At 34.2% G+C, this 27,714-nt stretch overlaps 1 protein-coding gene across 2 annotated transcripts in view; it reads right to left on the bottom strand.

Moving 5' to 3' along the window:
• Positions 1 to 27,714, bottom strand: part of NAA15 (N-alpha-acetyltransferase 15, NatA auxiliary subunit) — an 83,985-nt gene that overhangs the window by 23,914 nt on the left and 32,357 nt on the right. For both annotated transcript variants that reach the window (XM_042935449.1, XM_042935448.1), the window contains exons 2-14: positions 25,392 to 25,476; positions 23,329 to 23,433; positions 19,807 to 19,964; positions 18,863 to 18,997; positions 17,253 to 17,406; positions 13,827 to 13,946; positions 12,132 to 12,227; positions 11,879 to 11,985; positions 9,986 to 10,058; positions 6,805 to 6,974; positions 5,428 to 5,580; positions 4,734 to 4,862; positions 3,424 to 3,637 (exon numbers count right to left, since the gene is read on the bottom strand). In XM_042935449.1, the coding sequence (XP_042791383.1) occupies positions 3,424 to 3,637; positions 4,734 to 4,862; positions 5,428 to 5,580; positions 6,805 to 6,974; positions 9,986 to 10,058; positions 11,879 to 11,985; positions 12,132 to 12,227; positions 13,827 to 13,946; positions 17,253 to 17,406; positions 18,863 to 18,997; positions 19,807 to 19,964; positions 23,329 to 23,433; positions 25,392 to 25,476 (1,699 nt within the window). The remainder of the gene's footprint in view (positions 1 to 3,423; positions 3,638 to 4,733; positions 4,863 to 5,427; positions 5,581 to 6,804; positions 6,975 to 9,985; positions 10,059 to 11,878; positions 11,986 to 12,131; positions 12,228 to 13,826; positions 13,947 to 17,252; positions 17,407 to 18,862; positions 18,998 to 19,806; positions 19,965 to 23,328; positions 23,434 to 25,391; positions 25,477 to 27,714) is intronic.

Consider the following 27,714-nt stretch of genomic DNA (forward strand, 5'->3'; position numbering starts at 1 on the left):
GCAAGAAAATTCTAAAGACACAGTATTAGATTAAGAGACAGATAAGAACAGAAAACTGAATACTGATGTCAATATCACAATCTTAACGTCTGTATAGTAAGTTGATGTTGTGTTAGAACCAGACACCATATCCACAATTCACTACATCACAGCTTAATATTTTGTTTGTTTATTTGTTTATTTATTTATTTGAAGGAGAGGTTGGGAGACAGAGAGAGAGAGAGACAGAGAGAGACAGAGAGAATATCTTAAGCAGGCTCCATGCTCAGCACAGAGACATCGCAGGTGGGCCTCGATCCCATGACTCTGATATCATGACCTGAGTTGAAATCAAGAGCCAGACGCTGAACTCACTGAGCCACCCATGCGCCACTTTATTTAGTTTCAAAGATTTTATTTTTAAGTAATCTCCACACCCAACGTGGGGCTCGAACTCATAACCCCAAGATCAAGAGTCATATGCTCCACAAACTGAGCAGCCAGGGTCACCTAAAGATGGCATTTTAAATAAGCAGAGAATATGACAACTTATCAATAAATATTGTTGAGGAATCAGCAGTCTACTTGCAGGTAATAAGCTACCTTCTACCTCACAACAGTATATAAAAATTAACTCCAGGTGATTAACAAATTGTAAACAGAACAGAACAATTGTTATAAGGAAACACAGAAGATATTTATGAATATATTTTAAATTCTGAAGTAGAAAAGCCTTTTTATGAAAGACCTAGAAGTCACAAAAGATTAAAGAAATCTTATCTCATAAAAACTAACACTTTTACATAATAAAAGATACCCACCATAAAGACCTAAATAAAACAGGAAGAAAATTTCTGCAATATATAAATAAGAATTAAAGTCCTGACTATGTAGAAAACTTCTATAAGCCAAGAAGTTGAAAACTAAAATGGGAAAAGATAATCCAAAAACCAAATAATCCAATGAAGAAATGGGCAAAAGACATGTATAGACACTTCTCCAAAGAAAACATTCAGATGACCAACAGACACATGAAAAAATGCTCAACATCACTCATCATCAGGGAAATACACATCAAAACCACAATGAGATACCATCTCACACCAGTCAGAATAGCTAAAATTAACAACTCAGGCAATAACAGATGTTGGCAAGGATGCAGAGAAAGAGAATCTCTTCAGCGCTGTTGGTAGGAATGCAAACTGGTGCAGCCACTCTGGAAAATAGTATGGAGGTTCCTCAAAAAACTAAAAAATAGAACTACCCTACGACCCAGCTATTGCACTACTAGGCATTTACCCATGGGATACAGCTGTGCTGTTTCGAAGAGACACATGCACCCCCATGTTTATAGCAGGACTATCAACAACAGCCAAAGTATGGAAAGAGCCCAAATGTCCATCGATGGATGAATGGATAAAGAAAATGTGGTGTGTACACACACACACACACACACACAATGGAGTATTACTCAGTAATCAAAAAGAATGAAATCTTGCCATTTGCAACTACGTGGATGGAACTAGAGGGTATTATGCTAAGCAAAATTAGAGAAAGACATGTATCATATGACTTCACTCATATGAGGATTTTAAGATAAATAACAAAAATGTAAAGAATGGATAATTTTCTGTGTTAGCAATAAAATAAAAGATAATCTCACAATACAGTGTGGCAATAAAAACTGACGAACCTCTTAAGAAAGGCAATTTGACACTAGTTCAAATTTTCATACTCTTTAACCGAGTAATTTCCACTTCTAACAATCCATGCTAAATAAACATGTGCAAAATGATGTACAAGGATTTACTATAGCACTGTAACAGTGGGGGGAAAAACACACAAAGGTTCCCACATAGCCCTTAAATGACTGATAATTGTAGTAAGTTTATGCCCAGACGTGGAGCAACACTATGAAAAATAAAAAGTCTAAGTTGCAGAATACCAGGGATAATATGACTCATTTATGAAGCTAAAAAAATAAAACAAATGAAAACCAAACAATCTCAAAGAACTGCTCTGAAACGTGTGTGTAGAGTTTACATACACATAAATGTAATTGTGCACAAAGGAAACAGAACGCTTTAAACGGATAATCTAAAAGAAGATGACCTACAGGTAAGAGAACAGTGAAAGGAAATTTTCGTATTTGTTAGTACATTTCTGAACTGTTTTAACTTTGTATAATTAAGAGTTAATTGTATATTATTTGTATAATTTGAAGAGAAAGGCAGGAGGAGTGAACAGAAAGAAGTCAGTGAACAAAAGAAGTCAGAGGACAATAACTCTCAGATTCAACAGTTAACTGTTCCATAGATTCTTACTGGCATTTTCTAGTTGAAGCAACAAGTAGAGAGAGTCAAGTGAAATCTGTACGAGGGTTTCAATGTGTGATTTTAGAAAGTTCTTAAGGGTTCCTAGGCAATAGGAAGTAAAATTTAACAACAAATTAACAAAATGATTCTCCTTAGCAGGAAGAAGGATACAGAAAACAACCAACCATAACTTCAGAAGAATAAACTCAGGACTGAATAATAACATCCTGACACACTTCTTACACCCCATCTCCTGTAACATTTTTGCCACAAATTAAGTCACAAAATATCTGGATGTACAATTAATTTATATCCTTCTACATGCCTCTTTCATTTTCATTGAAATTCTTCCCCAAATAATTATCTAAGGAATACTATACATCTGACATCATGGCAGAAAAATAGCACTTTAAAAACTGTCCAAATGATAAATCACTAGGCAATTTTACTAGTTTAATTCCAAGCTGGCTTTTAATAATTTTTTTTTTTTTTTTTTTTTTTTTTTTTTGAGAGACAGCAAGCAAGCATGCACATGCACTCACAAGTGCACGAGCGGGGAAGGGGCAGAAAGGAAGAGAGAATCTTAAGCAGGCTCCAAGCCCGCACAGAGCCCAATGCAGGGCTCTATCCTATGACCATGAGATCATGACCCAAGCAGTAATCAAGGGATGCTTAACTGACTGAACCACCTAGGTGCCCCATCCAAGCTGGCTTTTAATGTTCAAGCAATATTTGCCTCTCAGTAGGTTAATTATAAATAACTATTAAAAAGAAGAAGAACTAGATACACTGACAGGCAACACTAATGATACAGTTAGCAATTTATAGTATCATAGTTAGCAATTTACAGTACTGGGTAAACCAGTTATTAAATGTTAAACTCATGAGATTCAACTTCTTAAAAGCTAATGACCAGTTACAAATTAAATTCTTGCTTTTCAAAGTATAAACAGTATTTTTCTTTCGTTGCGTAGAGAAATTCACAAACGTCCATCATCATTTTCTAAGCATGTACAACATCTTCCCACAGGTGCTTAATAAAAAGCTCAAGAAAAATCTAAACTACACAAAAATATAAATATACATACACATATCACAGCAAACAATAAGAAATCTTTGAATATTATACCTGTATCAGCTTCATGTTCTTTATTCTCATCTGTTAGGGGGTTGTCATGAAGCTTCAAATAGATCTCTATAGCAATTCTTGCTGCTTTGAAGTAAAATGGATGCTGTCGAAGTACATCTTCTAGTTTTAATAAGTCCACATATGATCTAAGGGTAATCTTCCTCATACAGTAAGTATGAAAGTCAAACTGGTCGTCAGTGATTTCTATAAAATGCTAACAAAATCATCTTTTTTATTATACTGAAGTATAACAATGTCAAAAAAAGCTATAGAAATCAAACTTTTAGATTTACTGGTTTCCTATTCATGAAAAAATTAATAAATTAAAAAATATTACATATTACAATCATCCAGTATAAATAAATACTTTCCATATCAAATAAGCAAATACAAGTGACCATCCCCTAGCACAGTATATGGCAAACACCGGGCAATGAATTATTTACTAAATGAAAAGGAAGCACAATCATTTGAAACATATATACTTATTCCTTCTTTAACCATACTTAAATAAAGCTAGCATGACAAATCAAACATTACTAGTATACATAATGATGCAACAGATTTACACACTAAACATTCAGTTTTTATATTCAGAATGACCTGCGAAGATTATAGTATACAGTATTTGGTAATTTTTCTGAAAATACAAATCTGAGTCCTACGCAATGTTATGTTGGTATGCGAGAGAGAAACCAATTAGTGAAGTAAGTCGAGCAACCACAACCTAGCTCATTTCAACTAAGTTCTGCGGTTCTCGACTTGATAAGAGAAAAAGCATGAAATTATATAAATTATCTTTATCTGTGAAAAACACAAAAAAGGAAAGCCAACCACTAGTGATACAAATGAATCAGAAGTGAAGAGGACTAAGAAAACAATGAATTTATCAAAAAAATGAGGAATGACATAGGCTACAGAAATACCGTAAAAAGACTTCAAAACTTGTACCTTATGAGTATCAAGAGTGTATTGCATCACCAATCAACCCCCAGTTTCTAAGATACCTTAATGAGCTGTGTATTACTGAAGATACAGCAGCAATTTGAAAGAAACATTCAAAAATCAGTAAGAACATAACAAGATGCAAACTCTCCAAATTTTTTACATGAATTCTTGCAGGCAGAGTAGACAATGGGGAAGTCTGCTCATAATATAGTCAGCAACATTTTTATTGAAAAACTGTGAACATTGATATTTAGAAATCACAAGCTGTGAATTACAAAGAGGAAGAAAAGAAAAAACAGTTGCCCCAAACCTTCAACATATAACAGAATAAAATAAGAAACTCACATATATAGGGTACTTACTCTTTCAATCTCATGACATTTCTTAAGTGCTTCACCAAATTTATTCATTGCCTTATAAGCCTGGGCACATTCTGTCTGGAACCACATGCACTGCATTTCATTCAAATTCTCTACTGCTGATGTTCCTTCCTGTATAAAAATTACATGCATTCAAGACCATGTCTTACCAAATACACTATTTCACCATAGAATTTAAGAAGGAAAGTATGGTCTATTGACTTTAATTCTTTCAAAATCACTTTCTGTATTAACCATTTTCAGAATGAGGGAACAGTTATTATAGGAAATTGAAATTATATTTCTAATCACTGGAAAAAAAATGTACCTTTGTAAATAATCAAAAGATCTACATAACTGGGGTTGGAGAGTAACATAAGATACAGAACACTAGTACACAGCAGGTATTCAACTAGTATTCGTTCCTTTCACTCCTAAAAAATTTCATCTGAACACATCTCAATGTAAATCAGAGTTTAAAAACACACTGTACAATAAATAAATAAAAAACAAAAAAGCATTGCACAACCACCTAAAAAGAAAAATGTTTTATACTATTACTGATGTCAGTATTAGTATCAAAGGGAACTTAATAAAATCCTATTTTGATATTAAAAATATTAGAAAAAAATTTTGAAAAATAAGCAAGGTATACAAGTATAGACTGTTTATTCATAAGAACAGTAGCTGTACAAACCCTTGTAAACTTTGAGCACATTTCTTCAGCCTCTTTTATCAGATTGGCTTTTAGCATGTACTTTGCACACTTCGAATTGATAAATCTGTCTGCTGTGTCCAAGGCCTGGGCTTCATCCATCCACCTTGCAGCTTCTCTAATATTTCCAGCATGCTTATAGGGTAGAAAAGCAAAATAAACCAATCAGTATGCTAATTTTACTAGGCACATAATTAGTTACCTATTGACAGGTAACTAAAACACAAGTGAAAAAAAAGGTATTCTTCTGACTGATCTTAGAACCTTAACCAATATACGTGCATACATTTTGATACTTTTCTGGCTACACAGAATATAGGCTCCCTGCTAGTAAAAACTTGCTTTATTGTTTACTGTTATACCTCATTGCTTACAACAGTGCCTGGCACATAATGAATACTCAACAACAATGGTTAAATTTAAGAATAAATAATAGTCAAAATCTTTAAGTCAGAACAATATAAAGGTCAAAAAAGGCATCATGGTTGAGTATCAGAGAAATTCAGTTAACATACAAGAATACTTATTTAAAAAAATTATTCATCAACACTGAAAAGTAAAAGAAAAAAAAAAAAAAAGAAGAAAAAATAGGCAAAGGTGTGGCCAAATTTCTACCCTAAAAGAAACATGGACACATCACTGACTATTACTGGGCATTCCAAGATGCATTCTAATTCACATAACTAGTCCATTTGTCAAAGACACAAAACTAATGAGGATAATAACCTGGCTTTGAGAAGTGCTTTTAAAACATCACTTAATTTCATTATTTTTTGGTAAATAAATTGTGAGTTTACATTCTCTTCCCTAAGAGATTTTATTACTAATTTGTATTTGTATTAAGAACGAGAAGAGCCAATTTTATTTTAAGAGGATGCTAAAACATAGGACCGGAGATTCTCAAGAAGGACCAAGAAGTTAAGAAGACATGTAAAACTATAAAATTTTCAGTTTCATTTCGGATACTGATCATGATCATACTCAAATGTTAATAGAAACAAACATTTCACAGCAAATTAATAACGTTTGAGTATCTATACTCTTACAACTTAAAACCAACAAAATAATTAGATACGCGTATGTGTGAATGCATGAAAATACATAATATGAATAACCACATATCTGAATAACCATATACATATATGTATATCTATGTGTATATATAGACATAAATAAAGTAGCATGACCATGACAAATCTAAAAGTAATCAGACTGAGGAATGCACTATATTCATTCCAGGTTTTACAAACCATCAAATATATCATTTTTGTTATATCTTTTAGAATTTACAAACTATAGAAAAAATTCTTTCTAAGACCCATTACCTTATAAAAAAGGGGGGGGGGGGGAGATTTTTACCTTATAGATTTTAGCTTTCACAAGAAAGAGTTCTATCAATGTAGGTGTACTTTCAATAGCGGTATTTATGTATTCCAAAGCAATCGATGGCTGACCAATTTTGTCATAATGTTGTGCCAAGTAGTACTGGACCCAAAGTAATGTAGTTGGTGGTTCCTCTTTTCCATCATCTTTAAAACGCGGGGGAGGTGGGTGGGAGAGGAAAGAAACCAAGATTAGTCATTAACGTATAGTAAGCGAGTACCCACCTCCAAATGGCTTTATCTTTGTTAATAAGGAAAAATACCTTGAACCATTTATTTACGTATCTAGCTATAAAACTATCCTTAAATTTGTAAGATCTTTCAAAGGGACCATGCTTTCTATTCTGTATGATTTCAGCCCCTAGCACAATGCCTTGAATTAGTAAGAATTTTATATAATAAATATGGCAGATAAACAAGATAAAGATACAAAAAAAATTACCTAAAAAAAGAAACTAAAAGGAGTCAGGGGAGACAATCAGGGCTAGAACTATGAATGTGTATGGACTAGGAAGTTATTTATGAGAGATGGGAAAAAGGTATCAAAAGAAATTTTTCATTAATGTGAGGCTAAAAAAAACGGGCCTGACTGCTTAATATTTCTAGCTAATATACTAAACTCTACATAAGTATACCTGTGATGTGGTTGAGTTTTGGTGATTATGATATTTTCAATATATGTTAATATTATGCTGATATGCAACGATGCATAATTTAGGTTGAATAAAAACTATACCCAAAAGATGAGGTAAGAAAAAATGCTTACTCTACATTTTAGTTCGTAATTCAACTTCTATATACTCACAAGAAAATGTGTAAGTTAAATATACAACCCACACATTAAAAAATGCTTTTTTATTTCATACCAATATCTAAAATCTAAGAACTGTTACTTGCTTTCAAAGAAAGCAACAGACTGCTTATTTTTATCCTAGTAAAAGCAGGATGGCTCAGTGGACAAACAATAGGAGTGGAACTCACCAACTCCCGATCTGATAGATCTGCAACTAAAGTGCTGCATATTCTTGGGCATGTCATTGAACCTCTTCCACATTTGTAAAATATGTAGGAAAATGCTGATAATCAAAGGAACATCATGATGATTAACCAATGAAACCATGGTAACGCCTTTTAAAAAGTATTATTAAAATTAATCTGAGACCTAGAAACAATAATCAACCCAATAGCAACAAGCATCCCAGGTCCTATACTGGGATTTCCCACTGTAAGAACCAGGGTTCCTTTGGAAAAACTATTGATTCCAGGTCTGCTATGGACAGTGTGCCAGATGAACTGGAATATCTTGTCACACTAAACTGCAAAAAAGCTATCAACTACTACCATGGTATGAGAAGGCTGGAACCATTTGAAACTGCAATGACTTAAAACATCAAGTATATTTAAACCCATGAATTCATCATACTTTTAAAATGTGCACTGGCATCTTTGAAGGATGCTACTAAATGAATTCATTATTTTGAAAACTGGGAAACAATAACAAAAAGTAGGAGAGGTAGGGGGGAAAAGCAGAATTCATCTTGGTTTTCCTACATAAACTCAAATACTAGATAAACAGGTAACAGATGAAGGGAAATTTCTCTTGTAAGATAATAGAAAATGAATGATAGAATATCACCAGTTTGTAATTCCTGACAATTGCTAACATACAAAATAAACACTAAATACTTCCTGATGGAAGAACATTCCACCACCCATGAAATAATCTTGTTCACCCTTTAAATTTAAAAGGAAATGGGTGCGTGGGTGGCTCAGTTAGTTAAGTCTCTGGCTTTGGCTCAGGTCATGAGCTCATGGCTTCTGAGTTCAAGCCCCCTTGGGGCTCTCTGCTCTGTCAGCAGAGAGCCTGCTTTGAATCCTCTGTCCTCCTCTCTCTCCGCACCCCCCACCGCTCTCTCACGAGCACGCTCTTTCTCAAATAAACATTTAAAAAAAAAAGAAACTTGGGGCGCCTGGGTGGCTCAGTCGGTTGAACATCCAGCTTCGGCTGAGGTCATGATCTCACGGTTTGTGAGTTCGAGCCCCATGTTGGGTTCTGTGCTGACAGCTCAGAGCCTGGAGCCTGTTTCCGATTCTGTCTCCCTCTCTCTCTGCTCCTCCCCCGCTCGTGCTCTCTCTCTCTCTCTCTCAAAAATAAACATTAAAAAAAAAATTTTTTTTAAACTTAAATAAAAGGAAACAAAAAACAACGAACCAAAAAAAAATAAATAAAAGAAAGAAAAACATGACACACACACATCCCCCAAAAACCTGAATCTTGTTAAGCCTGTCTATTAGAAGCTTTTGCAATGATAGAAATGTTCTGTATTTTCCCTGGGCAATATGGTAGTAGGCACTGGTTTTACATGGTACTAAGCAGCACCTGAAATGTGGCTACTGCAACTCAGGAACTGAATTTTAAATTTTACCAAATTAAAAAAATTTTAATAGTCAAGAACTATCATACTAGACAGTACAGCTCTATATCCAACTACCAATTTACAACAAATCCAGAGGACAGAGGAATAACATGTTAAGTAACACCATGGGAGTTCAGTCAGCAAAATATGGACTGTAGAAAAACTTGAGAAAATATCAAACTTGAAGTATAGATTTCATATGGATCCTCATTCAAACAAACTCCAAAACCAAAAAGGAAAAAAAAAATTTCTAACATAACTAGAAATGTAAGCATGGACTTTTTTGGTATTAAAAAAGTATTAATGTTCAAGTGTGGTGACGATATTATGGTTATGATCATTAGAATGCTGAAATATTCATCCATAAAATGATGTGATGTTCGGGATTTGCTTCAGAATAACACGGGAATGCAGAGAGGGAAGAAGGTTAAGAATATAGATGAAATATGTTCTCCCAGGAGTTAAAAGTTATTGAAACAGGGTGGCTAATAAATGATGGAGGATCATTATAGGACCAGGACTAGTTTTGTAGAAGTTTGAAATTTTACATTTTTTTCAGTAAGATAATTAACCAAATATTTTCACATAATGTGCAAATTAATGCATCTCTATCTTAAAAAGGAAAAAGTTTAAAATATTAAGCTTACTGTCTAAATTATGAATACTGACCTTCTGATTAAGAATTTCACAATACCTTAAAATTTTTAAGATGTTTGTAAAATATAAAAGCTGAGCACTTACCATTAGGATTAAATAACCGGCAGCTTTTTAAAGAGGTTTCATAACCTACTACTAATTCTTCTATGATCGCCACCTAGAGTACAAACACACAAGCACACTTTAATAAAATACCTAAGTGCAGTTACTATTCTTGTACAAAACATGTTATTTACTATTAAAGGGCTAAATCGACATTCCAAATTATGCACACACACCTATGTACACACCCTTTTACAAATCTCTTAACTTTTGGATAAAAATTTAAAAGCAAGTAAACTATACATTTTTGAAGGTGTTCTTTTTTTTAAGGTATTAAGATGTAACTTTCTAAAAACTTAATGGCAACTCCTTTCCCTGCTAGAAAATAATGCATCAAGCTGAGTTAGAAATCAAGAAAAGGTTGGACAAAAAGAGGTAATATTGTAGATGACTTATCTTGGTTCATTTTCATCTCAATTCACATAAATAACACTCAAAATTAATATTTGTCCTTCAGGAATCAAGAATTAAAAACTACATGAAAAGAGAAATTCCAAAAGTTTATGATAGCATCAATTTTATAATCCAAGGGAAAGTATCAATAAAAGTGAAACATGGAACAATAGGTGAGATTCTGAAATCCAGGAGAATGAGTGGCTGTCCAGGTCTGGTTTCTCCTGAGTCATGACTATACCACTTGCTCCTGGCTTTGTAACAGATCTGTGAATACTTTTAATTTATTCATTCCCTCCTTCACTTAAGCCATCTATAATGGATTTCTGTTACTACAGAGGCTGTCCTAAGTGACCTCAATTTAACCGACTCAACAGATTAACACCAGCTCTCTCCATTACCTCAGAAAATTTTGAGGACTGAATGGTCACAGCTAGGTTATTCTGGTATGCCTATGTTCTTCTGCTCCCACAAGGTGAGCTATATGCTAAGAGTTTTGTTCTCCCAAACCTGTTTGAATCAGTTGCATTATTATCATTACAGAATTTAATTCAATATTATGTAAATTTAAGAAATGAGAACAAAAGAAAAAACTGTTTCAAGCTGAATGGAAAGATTCAAGGATAAATTAGATACTTTTAACCAATTTAAAAGGTTTAAATGACACAACCATAAAGGGGAAAATCATCAAAATATATAGGCTTCTACAATTAAGACTGCTTCACAAGCATCAAGTTTTCACTCTAATGAAACTGAAGACAACAGACCACATGTTATTAATGTGATTTATGCAACTTTTTTTAAAAAGTCAGTCATCAAAAAAGCCCATACCTTGGGCCTCTCAATAAAAGACTGGAAAATACGGGCACCTTCCATGCTTTAAGATTAAAGTGTTTAAAAAAAAAAATTAAAGTGTTTATCATGTTTAATTTGTCCCATCTTTCTGATTCTTCAACTGTAACTGATTTCTTTTTATCCAACCAACATGTCTTGATGCCACTGTACTTGCAAGCAATATAATCTAAATTAAGATTAAAACATCCTCTTAACAAGCAATTTGAATATTATTATACATAGCTAAAAGAGTAAGTTAACTTACTGGGACAGCAAACTCTCCTGACAGATTTTTCTACCAAATAAAAAAGGAGAAAGACTACGAAGCTAAACCTTAGTTTAAAAAACCATTTCTGACTTTTACCATGAAGAGGGATTACAGAAAATACTGAAGAAATCACTACCTTACCAACTTTTCATACTTATGCTGACTCAAAGTATATAGCAGAAATAAAAGTCAAAATAAGCAAACAGTAAGTCACTTGACTAAGAAAGGATGAAAAGAGGCACAGGAGCATTTAAACTGGATAGGAAAACAGACACCAGATTAACAAAATGTGGACTATTGTCCACAGATAATCAAGAATCAACTATTCCAAATACTGAGCAAAGAAATGATAGTGAAAAGAAAATGGTATTTTGCTTTACCTTCTCTTTATCTTTGTATAATGACCTCAAAGTATTGAAGACTGGTGGACAACCCTTGCTGAAATTCATCCTTAGAAATTTATCCAAACATTCTTTAAACTTCTCACCTTGAAAGAAAAATATTCTGTTGACTTGCATTTACCCAGAGAACTCTAAAATGCATACTTTAATTTTAATATGCATACTCATGTATCTAAAACCAAAGAAATTGTAATTCCTAACATCATTTTCATTCCTTTGCAATTATTCTCACCAGATAAAAAGTTTAATGGCAGTCTTCTTGGCACCAGTCCCCTGGGGTATTTAGTCCAGGCCTCCTCATAAATTTTTAGTCGTTCTAACATATTAGCTGCAAATTAAAAAAAAATATTTTTATAGAAGATTTTAACTGGTTATATTTTTTCTAGTAAATTATAAATTTCTCAAAGTATAAATTCTTACTAAGCAGAAAATTTGAAGGTGAAAAGAAAATTATTTATAATCTAACCACCTAAATATACCGAAAATAATTTTAGCCTATTTCTATTATTTTCATATTTTAAATCCCTATAATCATCTAAAATATAGTTTTCTTTATCCTGTTCTGCTTTAGGTACCTTTCAAAATCTGAGGACTTCTTTACTTTAGTTCTGAGAAAGGCTTGATTATTGTGTTTCCATGGCTTCTCCACTATTCTCTTCAGGTTCTCCTTTATTTTGGAATTTTGGGATCTATCCCCTAATCTTCCATTTCTCCATATTTCTTTTTTTTTTTTAAGATTTTTCTTTCTTTTTTTAAGTAGGCTCCATGCCCAAAGCAGGGCTTGAACTCACAACCCTGAGATGAAGAGTCAGATGCTCCACTGACAGTCAGCCAGGAGCCCCTCTATATTTCTTTCACTCCGAGAGCTCTCCTCTGTTCAAATCTTCCAGTTCACTAATTTCTCCTCAGCTGTGGCCTCTCTTCCATTCAATCTACTAAGATTTTTTATGTCAATTCCCTCTTTTCATCTTAGATTCTTCCATTACTACCTTGTGCTGGCACGAATGATAACCATTCCTGTGATGGTTTTCCAGAGTAGTACAATATTCTTTGTTATAAGGTTCCTTGCATGTATCAATGTATCAGTAATGACTCACTACCGGTCTTAAGGGAAACGGCCTCAAATCAGATTATCTTGGCTAAAGACCCCATTTGTAGAGGACGTGTTTCTAGGCTTATCGTCACAAGTGGGTCCCATTCGGGAGAGGCTGATGGGGGTGTTGTGGGGAGAGTCTCTGGATCCAAGTTCATTTTTAATGATGGAAATTTAGTCCCTCTTCCCACACAGGAAACAGTGCCACTCTTTCAGCATGGCTACATTCATGTGCCCTTGGGAGGCCATGGTGCTGTGACCACAGAAGTTATGCATGCTTCTTCTTCCCTTTAGGGTGACATCTCTAAGTAAGGAGATGTTTCTGTCAGTAGAAATTTCCCTTTCAATTTCTTGATGCTGCCATGCCATGTGTGAATTTTTAAGTTGTTTCTGAATTTTTCTCAACTACTTCTATAAATCTGTAGAAGAGAGGTTTCAGAAAATGCTCAGTCTGCCATATTAAGTCAAAGTCTGCAACTGTAATTTTGTATTTAAATTCTGAATCAATTCGTAACCACTATTTTTCTAGTTATGCTTTTCAATGAGTTAATATTTATCAACAAAGGAAGCAATTAAAACAAAAAGGAAGTTTTAGGGGCGCCTGAGTGGCTCAGTCGGTTGAGTGACTTTGGCTCAGGTCATGATCTCACGCTTCATGGGTTCCAGTCCCATGTTGAGCTTTGTGCCAACAGTGTGGAGGATGCTTCGGATTCTCTGTCTCCCTCTCTCTGCTCTTTCCCTGCTTGTGCTCTCTCTCCCTCAAAAATAAATAAACGTCACAAAAAAAATTTTTTTTAAAGAAAAAGAAAAGGAAGTTTTTTTGAACAATAGTACCTGGTTTGAGTGCCTTTTCCAGGCCCTTGTAATAGGCCCAGTTTTCAGGATTTCTCTCCTGTAATCCTCTATAAACATCGGCTGCATCTTCCAAACGACCTAACTGCAACAGAAGTTCCCCTGATGAAAAACAAATTAAATCAACTAAATGTCTTCGGATTATAACTTTAATCTTCCCTTAAACTTTCTCTTAAAACCTCCTCAATGCTGGGAAATGGATTTGGTGTCCTAAGTTTCCAATTCCTTCAACAAGACTACCATGTTATTTTGTCTCTTTTTCTGAAGTTCATATTTAGAAATGCCATTCTGTCCACATCCTCAATTTATTCAGGTATTCGTCTAACTCCAAGCTACTTCCCCAAATTCACTGAACACAATCACCAAGACACCATCTACTACTTAATTATTCCTGACATTATACAATTTCAACATCTGAACTCATTAGTTCAATCCAAAACTCTAACCTTATGCCCCCTAATCAATTATAAAAGGATTCTGCTCTATCAGCCCAGTCATGGCCACATTCAAAACCCGCTTTTTTTTCATCTCCTCCAACTACCAGACAGGGTACCTATCCCGCTCTAAGCTGAACGGTCTTGTCGGGTTTAGTCTTGCCTCACTAATCCTAGCCTTCAATCTTAAAGAAAAGCCATTCCTTTTTCTTTAGACCTTTCAATGACTCATAGACTCATTGCTTGTTTTCTCTGGGCTGCATAGCAATCTCATCCCTAAATGACACTAGCAGCCCCAAGTATCAAAATCAGTCTCAAAACTAAGGCTCCCTTATTTACCAATTAAGTCCTGGATCATCCCAAATGTTTGTTTGCTGCACACCTTCTCACAAAAGGAAGCAGGTCATTAGATGAAGGGACACAGCACTGGTTTCACTAGAAATCTATGAACCCTGAAATTCTTATCATTAATGGGCTTCCATCCACCAAAGGTTATTATTTTCAAATCACAACTTCACCCTTGCATTCTCTGCTCTCATCAGACAATAAAAATGAACACTTACTCAGTGTTCACTGTGTGCCAGTGACTTAAATGTTTCACATGAATTGGATAATACAATTCTCAAAACTCTATGAAATAGGTTAGTATTATTTTCACTATTTTAAAGCAGAAAGAAGTAAATTTGCTTATGGTCTTTCAGATAGTTAATTGTTGGAATCAGGATTTGAATCCAAGTAATTTGGCTAAAAGAGCCCATATTCTTTACATCTGTATCAGTGGCTCTCAGCCAAGGGCACTTCTGCCACCCAGAAGACGTTTGGTAATATCTGCAGATATTTTTTGGTTACCACAATAAGTGGTGCTACTGGTATTCTGGTAAGTAGAAGCTAGGGATGCTGCTAAACTTTCTGCAACATACAGGATGTCGGTCTTGCTACAGTGCCAAGGTTGACAACTGCTCTACACTAACCAAAAACCTACTTCACTAAGAACAACAACAAAAAAAAATCCTGCAACTTTTCTTCCCTACACAATACCCATCCAACCTTTCCTTTCCTTAATTTTCTCCCACTTTTTCTTTGCACAGGAACTGGTGGTGTAAGAATTAACAAGGAGACTTTCTGCATAACTATGCCCACTCACCCAATGCAGGAAGTTCCCAAATTATCCAGACCACTAACACAATGTTTTTGTTACTGGAATTTCCAAAAATTAATGTTCTACTCTCGGTTCCTTTCTATTCTTTTTATATACCCTGTCCCCAACATTTGACTCACTGTAAGTGTTCAATACATACTTTCCTGGAATGAAATAATGGCTGTTTCCTATTTCACTTAGGAAAATGGAAACAATTAGAACTCCCAAATGTCCACTATATCTGTATACCTACTTCCCTACATACTCTGTCTTTTCTTGTTACTGTGAACTATTCATGTTGTTATCTAAAGCTAATCCTTCAGTTTACCCACTAGATCGCTCCTCTCTGCTGTATCAAATATTCTGCCTCTACGGGATTATTCTCCAGTGAGCACAAGCACATGCTATTAAAACAAACAAACAAACAAACACTTCCTTTGATCCTGTATTCCATTTCATCTAGCACCACCCCACTTTTGTTCCCCTAGAAAACAAAACTCCTTTTATGAGTCATCAATGCATGCTATCTTTAATTTCTTGACTTCCAATGTCATTTAATTCTACTTGATTTGTGTGGGGTTTTACCACTCTCCTTCCAAATGTTCAGAGTGCTTTTGTTAAGATCACCAATGACTTCCAAATTCCTAAAATCCATTGATCAATTCCGAGTCCTCATCTAACTTGATCTGTCAGTCATTCTTTCTCGTTAATACAGTTATCAAAAGGATCAAAATTAAATAATGTACTTAAGAGTATTTTGAAAACTATCCTGTATTTCAATGATGAAACAAAAGGCCAAGCCTTGCACTTACTTGGTCATATAGCTAGTTAGAAGCCAACAAAGGAACCCAAACTAGTTTTTTCCAATTTTGTGATCTTTCCAAAAATCAGAAATCCCCTCTTTTTATAACTAATAGATGGCTAAGGGATGATCAACTCAAATGAAAGATGGCTGTCCTGGATCTGTAGTTCACAAATGAGCTCCAGCAACCTTAGACTTCCATTTTTTCTTGCCAATAGCATTATCCTCTGTTGAAAGTTCATCTGGCAAATAATGGTTATATCTACTATACACAAAAGTATCACTTTTTTAGTGTTCAACTTCAAAAGGAGCCAAAGGAATGTGAAAACAGCACACATCAAGGGCAAAGTGACATTTCAGATGGTAATTCTTAGAAAAGTACTTCTATTTTCAGTTACTTGTTATTCTTTCATTTTCCATAATCTTCCTCAACTTTTAAAACTCTGAGACTCCTTTTGCTCAGCCCTCTAATAAAAGGCAGCATTGGAGATCTTTACTTGGGGATTCCCCCCTCCAATCACAATCCACACACATAAAGTCAAACCTCTGGTTTCAATTCATACTCTATGTCCAGAAAGACATTCAGATAAACCATGAAGACTCCGTGACTGCCCCATATGTACTTTAGTAAAGACTGACTTGCCAATAAATATTACAGTCAATAACACATTCAGTTTTGCTAATAAGCTGTTCCTAAGAAACTTATTCCTCTGTCTTACAAAATTAAGAAATTACCTGTGTTTTGAGCAAGAGCTATTAATATTTTCAAGTAAAAAACATTTTATTTAAAGAAAAATATTGAGCCATTTCATGTAATCAGTTTTTCACAATTTTTTTTCCAATATCAATAATATCTACTGTTTAAATGTGTATTTTCCCACATTACAAATTACTCAAAGTTCATGAGTAAGACATAGATTTTCTATCAAAAAGTTGAATTATATGCAATTATCAGCAGCAACTAGATTTTTAGCCTTGCTCTTTGTTGTAATTAAATACTAGGATAAGTGTATTCTTTAAAAAAAAAAAAATACCTTTGGTTTCTTCTACAGCAAGTTTATCACAAATCTGCTTTTCATAGGTACAAAGATGTTCCAGGGCTTCTCTATATAGACCTGCTTCCCGAAGAACTTGGTTCTGATATAAAAGGAGTTCACTATATTCATAATCCACTTTATCAGGGGATGTCTATATATGGATATAAGCAATACTAACAGTAAGAATTTTGTTTGCATGTTAGAAAATTGTTTATACACTCAAAATACATATAAGAAGTCAAAGGATAATATCTGATTGCTAAAATTCATTTTTTAAAAATCACTAAATATCTGTCTAGAGAGCAACTAAGTAAATAGTGAAATATTAACTTACAACCCACTGAATAAAGAATCCCTAAGTCCTTATGTATAATAAAAAACAAAAACAAAAACAAAAACAGGGGAGACAGGAAGGCTCTTACTTAACAGTACAATGTCAAATATTTAATAAATCTAGAAAAAATAAGAGAATCACCACTTTGCAACTATCATAAAACAGTTGATTCAGGCAAGAATCAATGAATGTTATAACTACTGGTGAAAGTTTGATGAGGAACAGGCTATTTATAAAATCTCAAACTGTTTACTAAATACAAAGAGGAAAAAAAAATAATTTTTTATAGGTGGCAGACACCATCTTAATGAAGTAATTAAATGGAACAAACAGGGGCGCCTGGGTGGCTCTGGCGGTTAGGCATCCGACTTTGGCTCAGGTCATGATCTCGTGGTTTGTGGGTTCAAGCCCCGTGTTGAGCTCTGTGCTGACAGCTTAGAACGTGGAGCCTGCTTTGGATTCTGTGTCTCCCTCTCTCTCTGCCCTTCTGCCCCCACTCACATTCTCTCTCTCCTTCAAAAATAAATAAACATTAAAAAAAAACAAACATTAAAAAAATAATAATAAATAAATGGAACAAATAGACATTATGCGCCTCTCAATGTGATGAACTGAGAAGGGCTAAACATCACTTCTGTGGTTTCCTGCCAAAAATGCTTAAATATAAACTATAATGAGGAAACATCAAACAAATCCAAGTTGATAGACATTCTACAAAAGCACCTGCTCTACTTCTTCAAAAATATCAAGGTCATGAAATACAAAGAAAGTCTTCAAAACTTCCAGATTAAATCAGACTAAAGAGAAATGACAACTAAGTGATTCGAGTAACGGGGAGAGAAAATCTTAGGATCTAAAAAGGACAATTAATATATTTTGAATATGGGCTGTGGATTAGATAATAAGTCTATGTTAAATTTCCTAATTTTTTGGAAATCTATATAGTAGTATGTATACAGTTGGTAACTACAGACTTATTCTTAGGAAATATCACAGTGACGGATTTATGAGTAAAGATCATGGTGTCTGCATTACTCTCAAATGTTTCAGGAAAAAAATTTAAATAGTTACGTAAATATAGAGATTGTAAACGTGTCAAATATTAACAATCAGATAATGTGAGTGAACTCCCATATAGAGTTCTTTGTACTATTGTTGTAACTTTTCTGTAACTTTGAAACTATTTCAAAATAAAAAGTCAGCAAGTCTATGTACACTTCTTTTTATAATTAGAATCAGACCCAGTTTACTAGGTTTGGCTTCTGGTTGTTACCTGTTGAGTTTTCCTAAATTCTTCTAAAATCTTTGCTGCCATTTCATAATCTTCTAATAAGTGGTAAGCAATAGCATAACCAATCCATGATGCTCTCTGTGCAGGACGCAGCTGAAGTAACTGATATCTCGTTTCCTTTAAGGGGGAAAAGAAACACCACTTTTTCTTAAGTTTACACTGAAAACGAATTCTTCTTAAAAGGTCATATTAATTTACCCGACAATGCAGAGCAATTTGCAACACAATACTGGAAATAATCATGGAAAATAGCTTTAGACATCCATATTGTGTAGCTTTATAGCTGTAAAAAATTATTTGGTAAGCGGTACAATGAAGCCTCCAAGACAATCTTGTAACTTTTAAAAGTCAAGACCAGATATGTTTTATTATTTCCTGAATTACTTTAAAAGAAAGGGACAGAATGGAAAAGCTAGTACAAAAGAAAAACTTTTTAAAAACTACAGGCCCCACCTACTGAGATCCACAGAAAACAACTGAGCAGATACTACAAAGACTAAACAGATCTGAATTAATAGACTGATTTAAGGGTTAAAATATAGGTACAAAGACAGAATACTCCTCTCAATGAAGGTAGAAGAAACAAATAAATACACTTTCCAGACAAATGTGAGAACTAAAGGTTGTAGTTACATGTTAATAGGAGACAAAGGCATTGCCTACTTGAGGAACATCAATGTTAATTTTCACTGAATTAACTCCATTCTACACAGTAATCCAACTCTGCCTCAGAGTAAAATAATTTATTGTAAAAATCTGGTTAGTCCAGTCAGAACATATACACGATCACTACTGGGAGGAGATGGGTAAGACTCAATTAAATTGTTTAAGAACAGAAAATTTTGTTTTCAGGAAGTACTCAAAAGTTTTAAATATTTTAACACCACTTTCCCCTTAGAAGAAAAAAAAATTCCTACTTTACTTACCCTGTAACCCTCAAGATCTCTCATTTGAATCTGTAGTAAAGAAAGGTCCCTTAAGATTTGAAGATTGTCTTTATCCCATTTTAATGCATTTCTGTAACACTTAATAGCTTCATCATATTTCTTGTCTGACCTCTGGAGAAGGCCATAAACATGCCAACCTAAAGGATTTAGTTAAGGATACATCCTACAAGAAGTAATATTACTCCAATAATATTCCTCAAGAAACTCAGAAAACTATGGCTATTTATAAAATTACAAGCTTTAAAAACAGGAGAGAATATAAAGATAGTAGTTTAATAGAATGGAAAACAACATAGCTTTTTGAGCCAGAGGAAACATTGGCTGTGATCTTGAACAAGTTATTTAGTCTCGTTATGTTTCTTCAATTATAAAATGTAAATAGAAAGTCTATACAGCATAGTTTTGCAACTAAATGGAAAAGACTGGTACAAAATAAACGCTCAATATACGCTAGGGATTATCTTTATTTTTAAAAGAAAAAAGAGGAAATGGGTATACACATAATTATTTTACATCTTGTATATTTTCTTTAGCTAACAAGATCCTTAGTATAGAATGCTTAGTGGAGTACAAAGTTCCTAAAAGTCAACACATAGAAGATAAAAGCCACATATAAGTTAAAATTCATTTAGCAAGTAATTATTAAAATATCTTAATAAGTAGGGTGTGGGTGACCGAAATAGACTGTCTCCTGCATTCAAAACATGTAAAGTCTAGCGGCGCCTGGGTGATTCAGTCAGTTAAGCATCTGACTCTTGATTTCGGCTCGGGTCACTATCTCACAGTTTGTGGGTTTGAGCCCTGCATCAGCCTCTGTGCGCAAACAGTGCAGAACCTGCTTCAGAGCTTCCATCCACCTCTCTCTCTGCCCCTTCCCCACTTGCTCTCACTTGCTCTCTCTCAAATAAACATTTTAAAAAAAAAAAAGAATAAATTTTAAAAATTTAAAGTCTAATAAGGGCACAGATAAGTAAACTGAGTTACAATAGGTTGTAAAAAAAATGCCATAAAAGGGGGAAAATACATAAATAATTCCATTCCCCTCACACAGGTCTTTTTCACTTTAGATTTTGATTACTGCAGTCACCCATCCTACCTTCAGTCTCTCTGTTTTTATTCTCTATCAGAGTAACCTTTCTAAAAGCCATATAATCAAAAGAGAAGAATTCACTTCCCTTTCCAGAAACTTGTAATGTTTCCCTCCCAAATGAAATTCAAATTTTTCAATCGAACAACTTTAATGCCAGGGATCCTCAACAGAGTCAGTAAAATACATAATGTCTAGGATGGCACAAGTAACTGAAAATACATATTTAATATCATAAATTTTATTTGCAAAATCCTTGCTTTCATAATATAAATGACAAAGTAAAGCTTAACACAATCTTCTCAGTTGGTTGGAACATGTTTTTAAAAGCCTAAGACACACCCCTTCATAATCTGGCCCCTATTACCTATTATTTCAGGACTTGATCACCTCTCTTAAGCATTATAGCAATCTCTTAACTGCCTCTAAACCTCACCCCCTAAAAATTTATACCTAAGGAGTTTAACGTTATTAAAAATTTAAAGAAACGTATGGCTGTCAAGAGGAACACAAATAAGGGGCACGTGGGTGGCTCAGCTGGTTAAGTGTCCAACTCCTGATACTGGCTCAGGTAGTGATCTCATGGTAGGTAGTGAGATCAAGGCCTAGGTCGATCGAACCTGCTTGGGATTCTCTCTCTCTCCCTTGCTCTCTGCCCCTCCTTTGCTTGCTTTCTCTCAAAATAAATAAACTTAAAAAAAAAAAAAAAAAAAAAGAGGAACACAAATAAATCATAAGTAAATACATACAGAACACTATGTAATCATTAAAAATGATGAAAAGATATCTACGACAGTTATTAACCAATCCTTTGATTACCCTTTGAGTTTCTGCTTACTCCTGCTTTACTCGATTACTGATTTTTTTTTTTTTTTTGGGGGGACAAAGAGAGACAGAGCATGAACGGGGAGGGGCAGAGAGAGAGGGAGACACAGAATCAGAAACAGGCTCCAGGCTCCGAGCCATCAGCCCAGAGCCCGACGCGGGGCTCGAACTCACAGACCGCGAGATCGTGACCTGGCTGAAGTCGGACGCTTAACCGACTGCGCCACCCAGGCGCCCTGATTACTGATTATTTTTGAACAAGTTGTAATGCTTTATGTAATACTCGAACATGTTTCTGTATATGCTGCTAATAAGTTCCTTTCTTCACTGGACTATAAATTCCTTGAGCAAAATCTCTATCTTTTCTTCATCTGTAGTATGCCAGAGGCCTAGTAACACTTGAGATTTTGCTAAGTGTCTCAGCACTTAAAATTATGTCAGCTTATAAAGAGATAAAGAAATATCTATTAAAAAACTATTTTAAAAAAGAGCAACCCACAGTTTTTTCTCTATCTTCTATCAGACATTTGTACTTGCTCCTAACTTCACACTTCTCTTAAATGTATCTGGTATAGTATCTTAGCATTATCAGGGACTATGTTAAACATAGAATATATCTCATCATGAAATCTTTACAACACCACAATGAGGTAGGTATGGTTATCCTCATTTTACACAAGAGAATATCCTCATTTTACACAAAAGAAAACTAAGCCCTAAGATCACAGAAAGAAACTGAGGTGAAATTCAAATCCAAGAGAAGCATACTCCAAAGCCTGTGCTATTAATCAGTATACTACAGTGCCTTTATTTTCTCTAAATTTATTATGATGATAAAATCTGCAGGGTACTTCTTTATTTGTAGGTGTGGGAAGAGCTTTCATAAAAACAGTCTCCCTTTATCTGTGGGGGATATGTTTTAAGAACCCCAGTAAATGCCTAAAACAACAGATAGTACTGAAACCTACCTATACTACGTTTTTGCCTATACACAAATACCTACAATAAAGCTTAATTTACAAATTAGGCATGGTAAGAGATTAACAACAGTAACTAATAACAAAATAGAACAGAGCTAAAACAATATACCATAATAAAAGTTATGTGAGTGTGGTCTCTCTTGCAAATATTTTACTGTACCATACTTACCCTTTATCTTGTGATGTAAGATGATAAAATGCCTACATGAGATGAAGTGAGGTGAATAACGTAGGCATTGTGATGCCATTACTGACCTGATAGTGCATGAGAATGATAGTGTGCTTCCAGACCACAGCTGACCTCGGGTAACTGAAACTGCAGAAAGGAAAAATGACCATGGCGGGGGGTGGGGGTGGGGGGGGGGGGGCGCAGCAGCACTATAGTATTTTAAAAGGCAAGTCCAATCTACCTGAACAGAACTAATGTTAGAAAAAAGGTAGGGTACATAAAAATGTTCCATGAAGACAACTGTGGTTATTGAATGTGAAAAAGAAATCATCTCCTCCAGAGTTACACAGTGAGAGGAATCTAAAATTTCTGATTCCCAAATTGCTATCTTAGCTCATGATCCCCCAATCCAATTCTTAAACATATCTCAAAAAGGATACACACATGACTCCTCAAGTCATTTCTCAAACCTCTACGAACCAATTCATAAGCTTCTTCTTTTTTCCCCAAACAGTTCAATGTTAATCCTTTCATAGCCAGGGTTTCTATTAAAGGAAGGAAGGAAGGAAGGAAGGAAGGAAGGGAAAAAGAAAGAATAATTAAACACAAAGAATAATTAACAAAAAAAGTAATCATAATCTCAAAAACAAATGTTACATTACCCTGAGAATTTAAACCCTCAAGGAGATTGTTTAGAAACTTTCCAGATTTGTACATAATTAAAATATTTAAAAAATTGACAAACCAAGTAAACACATTTCTATTGTCGAGGCATCCCTAGAATTTTTTTTTAGACTAAAAGATACACAAATGCAGGAACATGTGGAAATTCGTGTGCTAACAAGATACCATGACTCTACTGTTCTTCAAGGGAATTCCATGGGGTCACCTCACATAATCATTCAAGTAGAGAAAACTTTACCTTAAAACAGACTTTATTTCTGTGAACCCAAGTTACATTAAGATTAAATTCACTGTCCAATGATTAAAACATACACATAAACTGTCTACATTTCTCATTTCCATAAATTTATTTTTAATTGACTCTGGAACACATAAGAAAAACGTCAGACATCTGTCACTCACAATCAAAAAGATTAACAGAGAGTTGAGGGAAATAACTAAGTTTTCAGAAAAAGAAAAGAAAAAAGACATCTAATTTTATAATGTCTGTGTTATGAAGCATACAGGAATAAAAAATATTCGTTATGATTTACCAAACATTTAGGACTGAAATTTGTAACTTACAGAAAAATTAATTAGAAATAAAATGTAAAAATTAAAAGTATTACCCCAAGAAAAAGTCAACATTTATAGAAAAATAAAGATAAAGAAATAGAAGAGGGGGGGGAAACTGTGTACAAATCATCATAAATCATGTATAACTTTCAAGGAAAAGGAAGCAAACAAAATATATTTGGCAAGTAGCCAATTAACAAGGTCCTGCATAAGAAATTCTTTGTTGTCAAATATGTAGTCTGTTCATACAAGTTTTACCAAACATCTTAAAGTGCCTTAATTAATGAAACTCTGGGCTGCCATTAAGTCTTAGACAAACCATCATTTTATGTACTGTTAAAACACTTTCAATTAAATTATGGCACCTTATATGCAATCTGATTTCAGATTCATTAACATACAAGGGGAAACTGCATTTTAGAAACAATAAAATTTGGCATTCTGCTGTATTGAAACTCTATCATGACTATAGTACTGAAAGTTACTTTACCAGTATGCATACTTTAGAAAGGTATATGAAACAACGTACTATCCATCTAACAAAAAAACATTTATTTTTAACAAGGACAAAGATATATTAGGTACTTTTATTTCTACTGCTTTCCACCTCCAAACAATTTTATTATAGTAAAAGTATGCAGGAGTAAAGAGAGCCAACTGTACAAATCTGGCCAATGAAAGCTTAGTTTTCCTTTGCATCTTCACAAGTTAAGCCATGCACTTTTCTCTTACCCTACAAACACCTCACTGTCCAATCTTCTATCCTCCCATAGGCAAAAGCTATGTAAATTTTCAGAACGTTCCAATATACAAATATGTCATAATACAAGACAGTTTTGAAAAATTAACATACAATGCTAAATAAAAAGATGCTGGCTCATGAGCAATGGACAAAATGGGCACTTTCTGAATAAGCTTATGTAAGAAATCAAATTTTTCCAACTCAAAAGTTCTAAAGCAAATTTTTTTCTAATAACATCTTAAATAAACTTATTTATTAAACTTACGCATATTTTTCCTCAGCCTTTTCTACAGCACTAATCTTCAAAACAGGAATAAACCAGAAATCAAGTAGACTGTGTTAATTTTTATGACATTAAATTCAAACTATAGTATTAAACATCTTACAAAAGTCAAGGATAAGGTCCATTCTCTCCAAAAACTAGTTAAGGCAGCTGAGTAATAGAACCCAAAAACATGAAGCCACACAAGTTAGCAAAGCCCTATTTACTTACACTTACAAACACAGGGTATTTATACTTACCTCCATGCTCTGCAAATTTGGGATTAGAGAGGATTTGTTTACAGAACTTCAACCCATTTCGATACTGTTTATGTTCATAACATCTCTGTCAAAACAAAAAAGAAAAATTTGAATTTAGCAAGAAGTGCAAACAATTTTAAACTCAATCCTAAAATTTTGATTGCTAAATACAACAGAATCATCAAATGTTACTTCCATATTCTCCTAAATCCCACTAAAATGCCAGTTAAAACAAAAACAAAAAAACCCTGAAGATTCAAATAAATAAAGTAAAACCAAGACAAAGAGACACCATATAGATTAGGAAAAATAAGAAATCATCAGCTCACAAAGGCACCTGGGAGGCTCAGCTGGCTAAGCATCTGACTCCTAATTTTGGTTCAGTCATGATTTCAGCGTTCATGGGATTGAGCCCCGTGTCAGCTCTGTGCTGGGTGTGAAGCCTGCTTAAGATTCTCTCTCTCCCTCTCTCTCTGTCCCTCCCCCCCAAAATAAATAAACATTTTTTAAAAATTTATTAAAAAACCATCAACTCACTCTAAAAAGTCCAAATGTTACAGAAAATGAAAACTGGAAAAAAAAAATAAAGGTATGGAAATTATATTTTAAAGCAATATTTTCATTTTACTGAAGGAAAGAAGTTTCTCAAGCCACAAGGGATGAATATATGCATGCAAAATATAAAGAAGAAAGAAAAGACCTATACCATTATAATAAGATCATCATAATAAAATTTCAAAGCCTTGAAAACAAAGAAAACGTCCTTAAAAACTTCCAGAGTGGGAAAAAAAGGCACATAAAAGGATCTGTAATTAGAATGGCACTGAGCTTTTATTCCAAAATAATAATGGAATACTGCTAAAAGCTAGAAAACATCTATACAGCCTTCAAAATTCAGAGTGAAATCCAGTTCCAGTCTAGAATTCTATGCCCAACCAAATTATCAATCAAGTTTATGAGTAAAATGACATTTAAAGGCTTCTCAGAAAACTAAAATTTTACCTCTACACACTCTTCCTTAGGAAGCCATTAAGAGGAATCAAAACAAACAAAAGACAACATGGTACTGGTAAATAAATCTAATGCAGGGGAAAAAGAAAATTAGAGAACGACCACTCCAAAATAAAATAGGAAGCCAAAGTCCACCATGGACTAGGCTTCCAGTAAGGGCAAAAATGGAACTTGTATACTTCATAATATGGAAATTATGATTTATTAGCACATGACAAAAATTCAGGCACATTTGGGGAAAATGAGCAATACATCCACAGAAAACCAGGCAACTGAATAAATCAGACAGGTTTAATTCTAGGAGAAATAAAGGCTTGTCTAAGAGAGAAAGTATGATCTTACTGTAATATTTGGCTTAACAGTAAATAATACATACGTAATTATAAAAACATATTCAGCACTAGTTTATCAAAATACTATGATACAACTATGATGGGGTAATGAGAAAAAGTGGACAAATGTGTGAATGATGAAGTTCTAAGTCCTTCTTTCTATAACCAGAAGTCAACAAATGTCTAAAGGTCATGTAACTATAAACAGTGGTGTATTATAAAGCAACAAGAAAGCAAATACCAGAGAAAATGGCTAGGAGGGTGCTTGATTCAGAAGTGGGAAGGCGGGGGGGGGGGGGGGGGGGGGGACGGACATATTTTTTTCACCATAAATGTTTTAGTATTTTAGTGTTATTTGACTTTCAGGTGTATCAATACGTGGTTTCACTAATAATTTTTTAAACCACTGTATTGCTGCAGGAAAAAACTGCATGTAAAAGGTCAGGTAATATATGCCAGAATTCATGGTTATACATTTAAGCAAATTTTACTCACAACTTTTGAAACCGTATTTACAAAATATGGGAGAAAGACTTAATGCAAATGATGACAAAATCACAGCAGAAAAAATGTGTAAAAACAATGAAAATGTAAAACTTTACATTTGGCATCAAAGATATCAATTACTCACTTTTCCAAAGATGAAATCCAGATGGCCAACCGACACATGAAAAAATGCTCAACATCACTCACCATCAGGGAAATATGAATCAAAACCACAATGAGATACCACCTCACACCTGTCAGAATGGCTAAAATTAACAACTCAGGTAACAACAGATGTTGGCGAGGATGCGGAGAAAGAGGATCTCCTTTGCATTGCTGGTGGGAATGCAAGCTGGTGTAGCCACTCTGGAAAACAGTATGGAGGTTCCTCAAAAAATTAAAAATAGAACTACCCTACAACCCAAGAGTTGCACTACTAGGTATTTATCCAAGGGATACAGGTATGCTGTTTCGAAGGGGCACATGCACCCCCA

Source organism: Panthera leo, chromosome B1 (assembly GCF_018350215.1).
Source record: "Panthera leo isolate Ple1 chromosome B1, P.leo_Ple1_pat1.1, whole genome shotgun sequence".
In the NCBI taxonomy this organism is placed as follows: Eukaryota; Metazoa; Chordata; class Mammalia; order Carnivora; family Felidae; genus Panthera; species Panthera leo.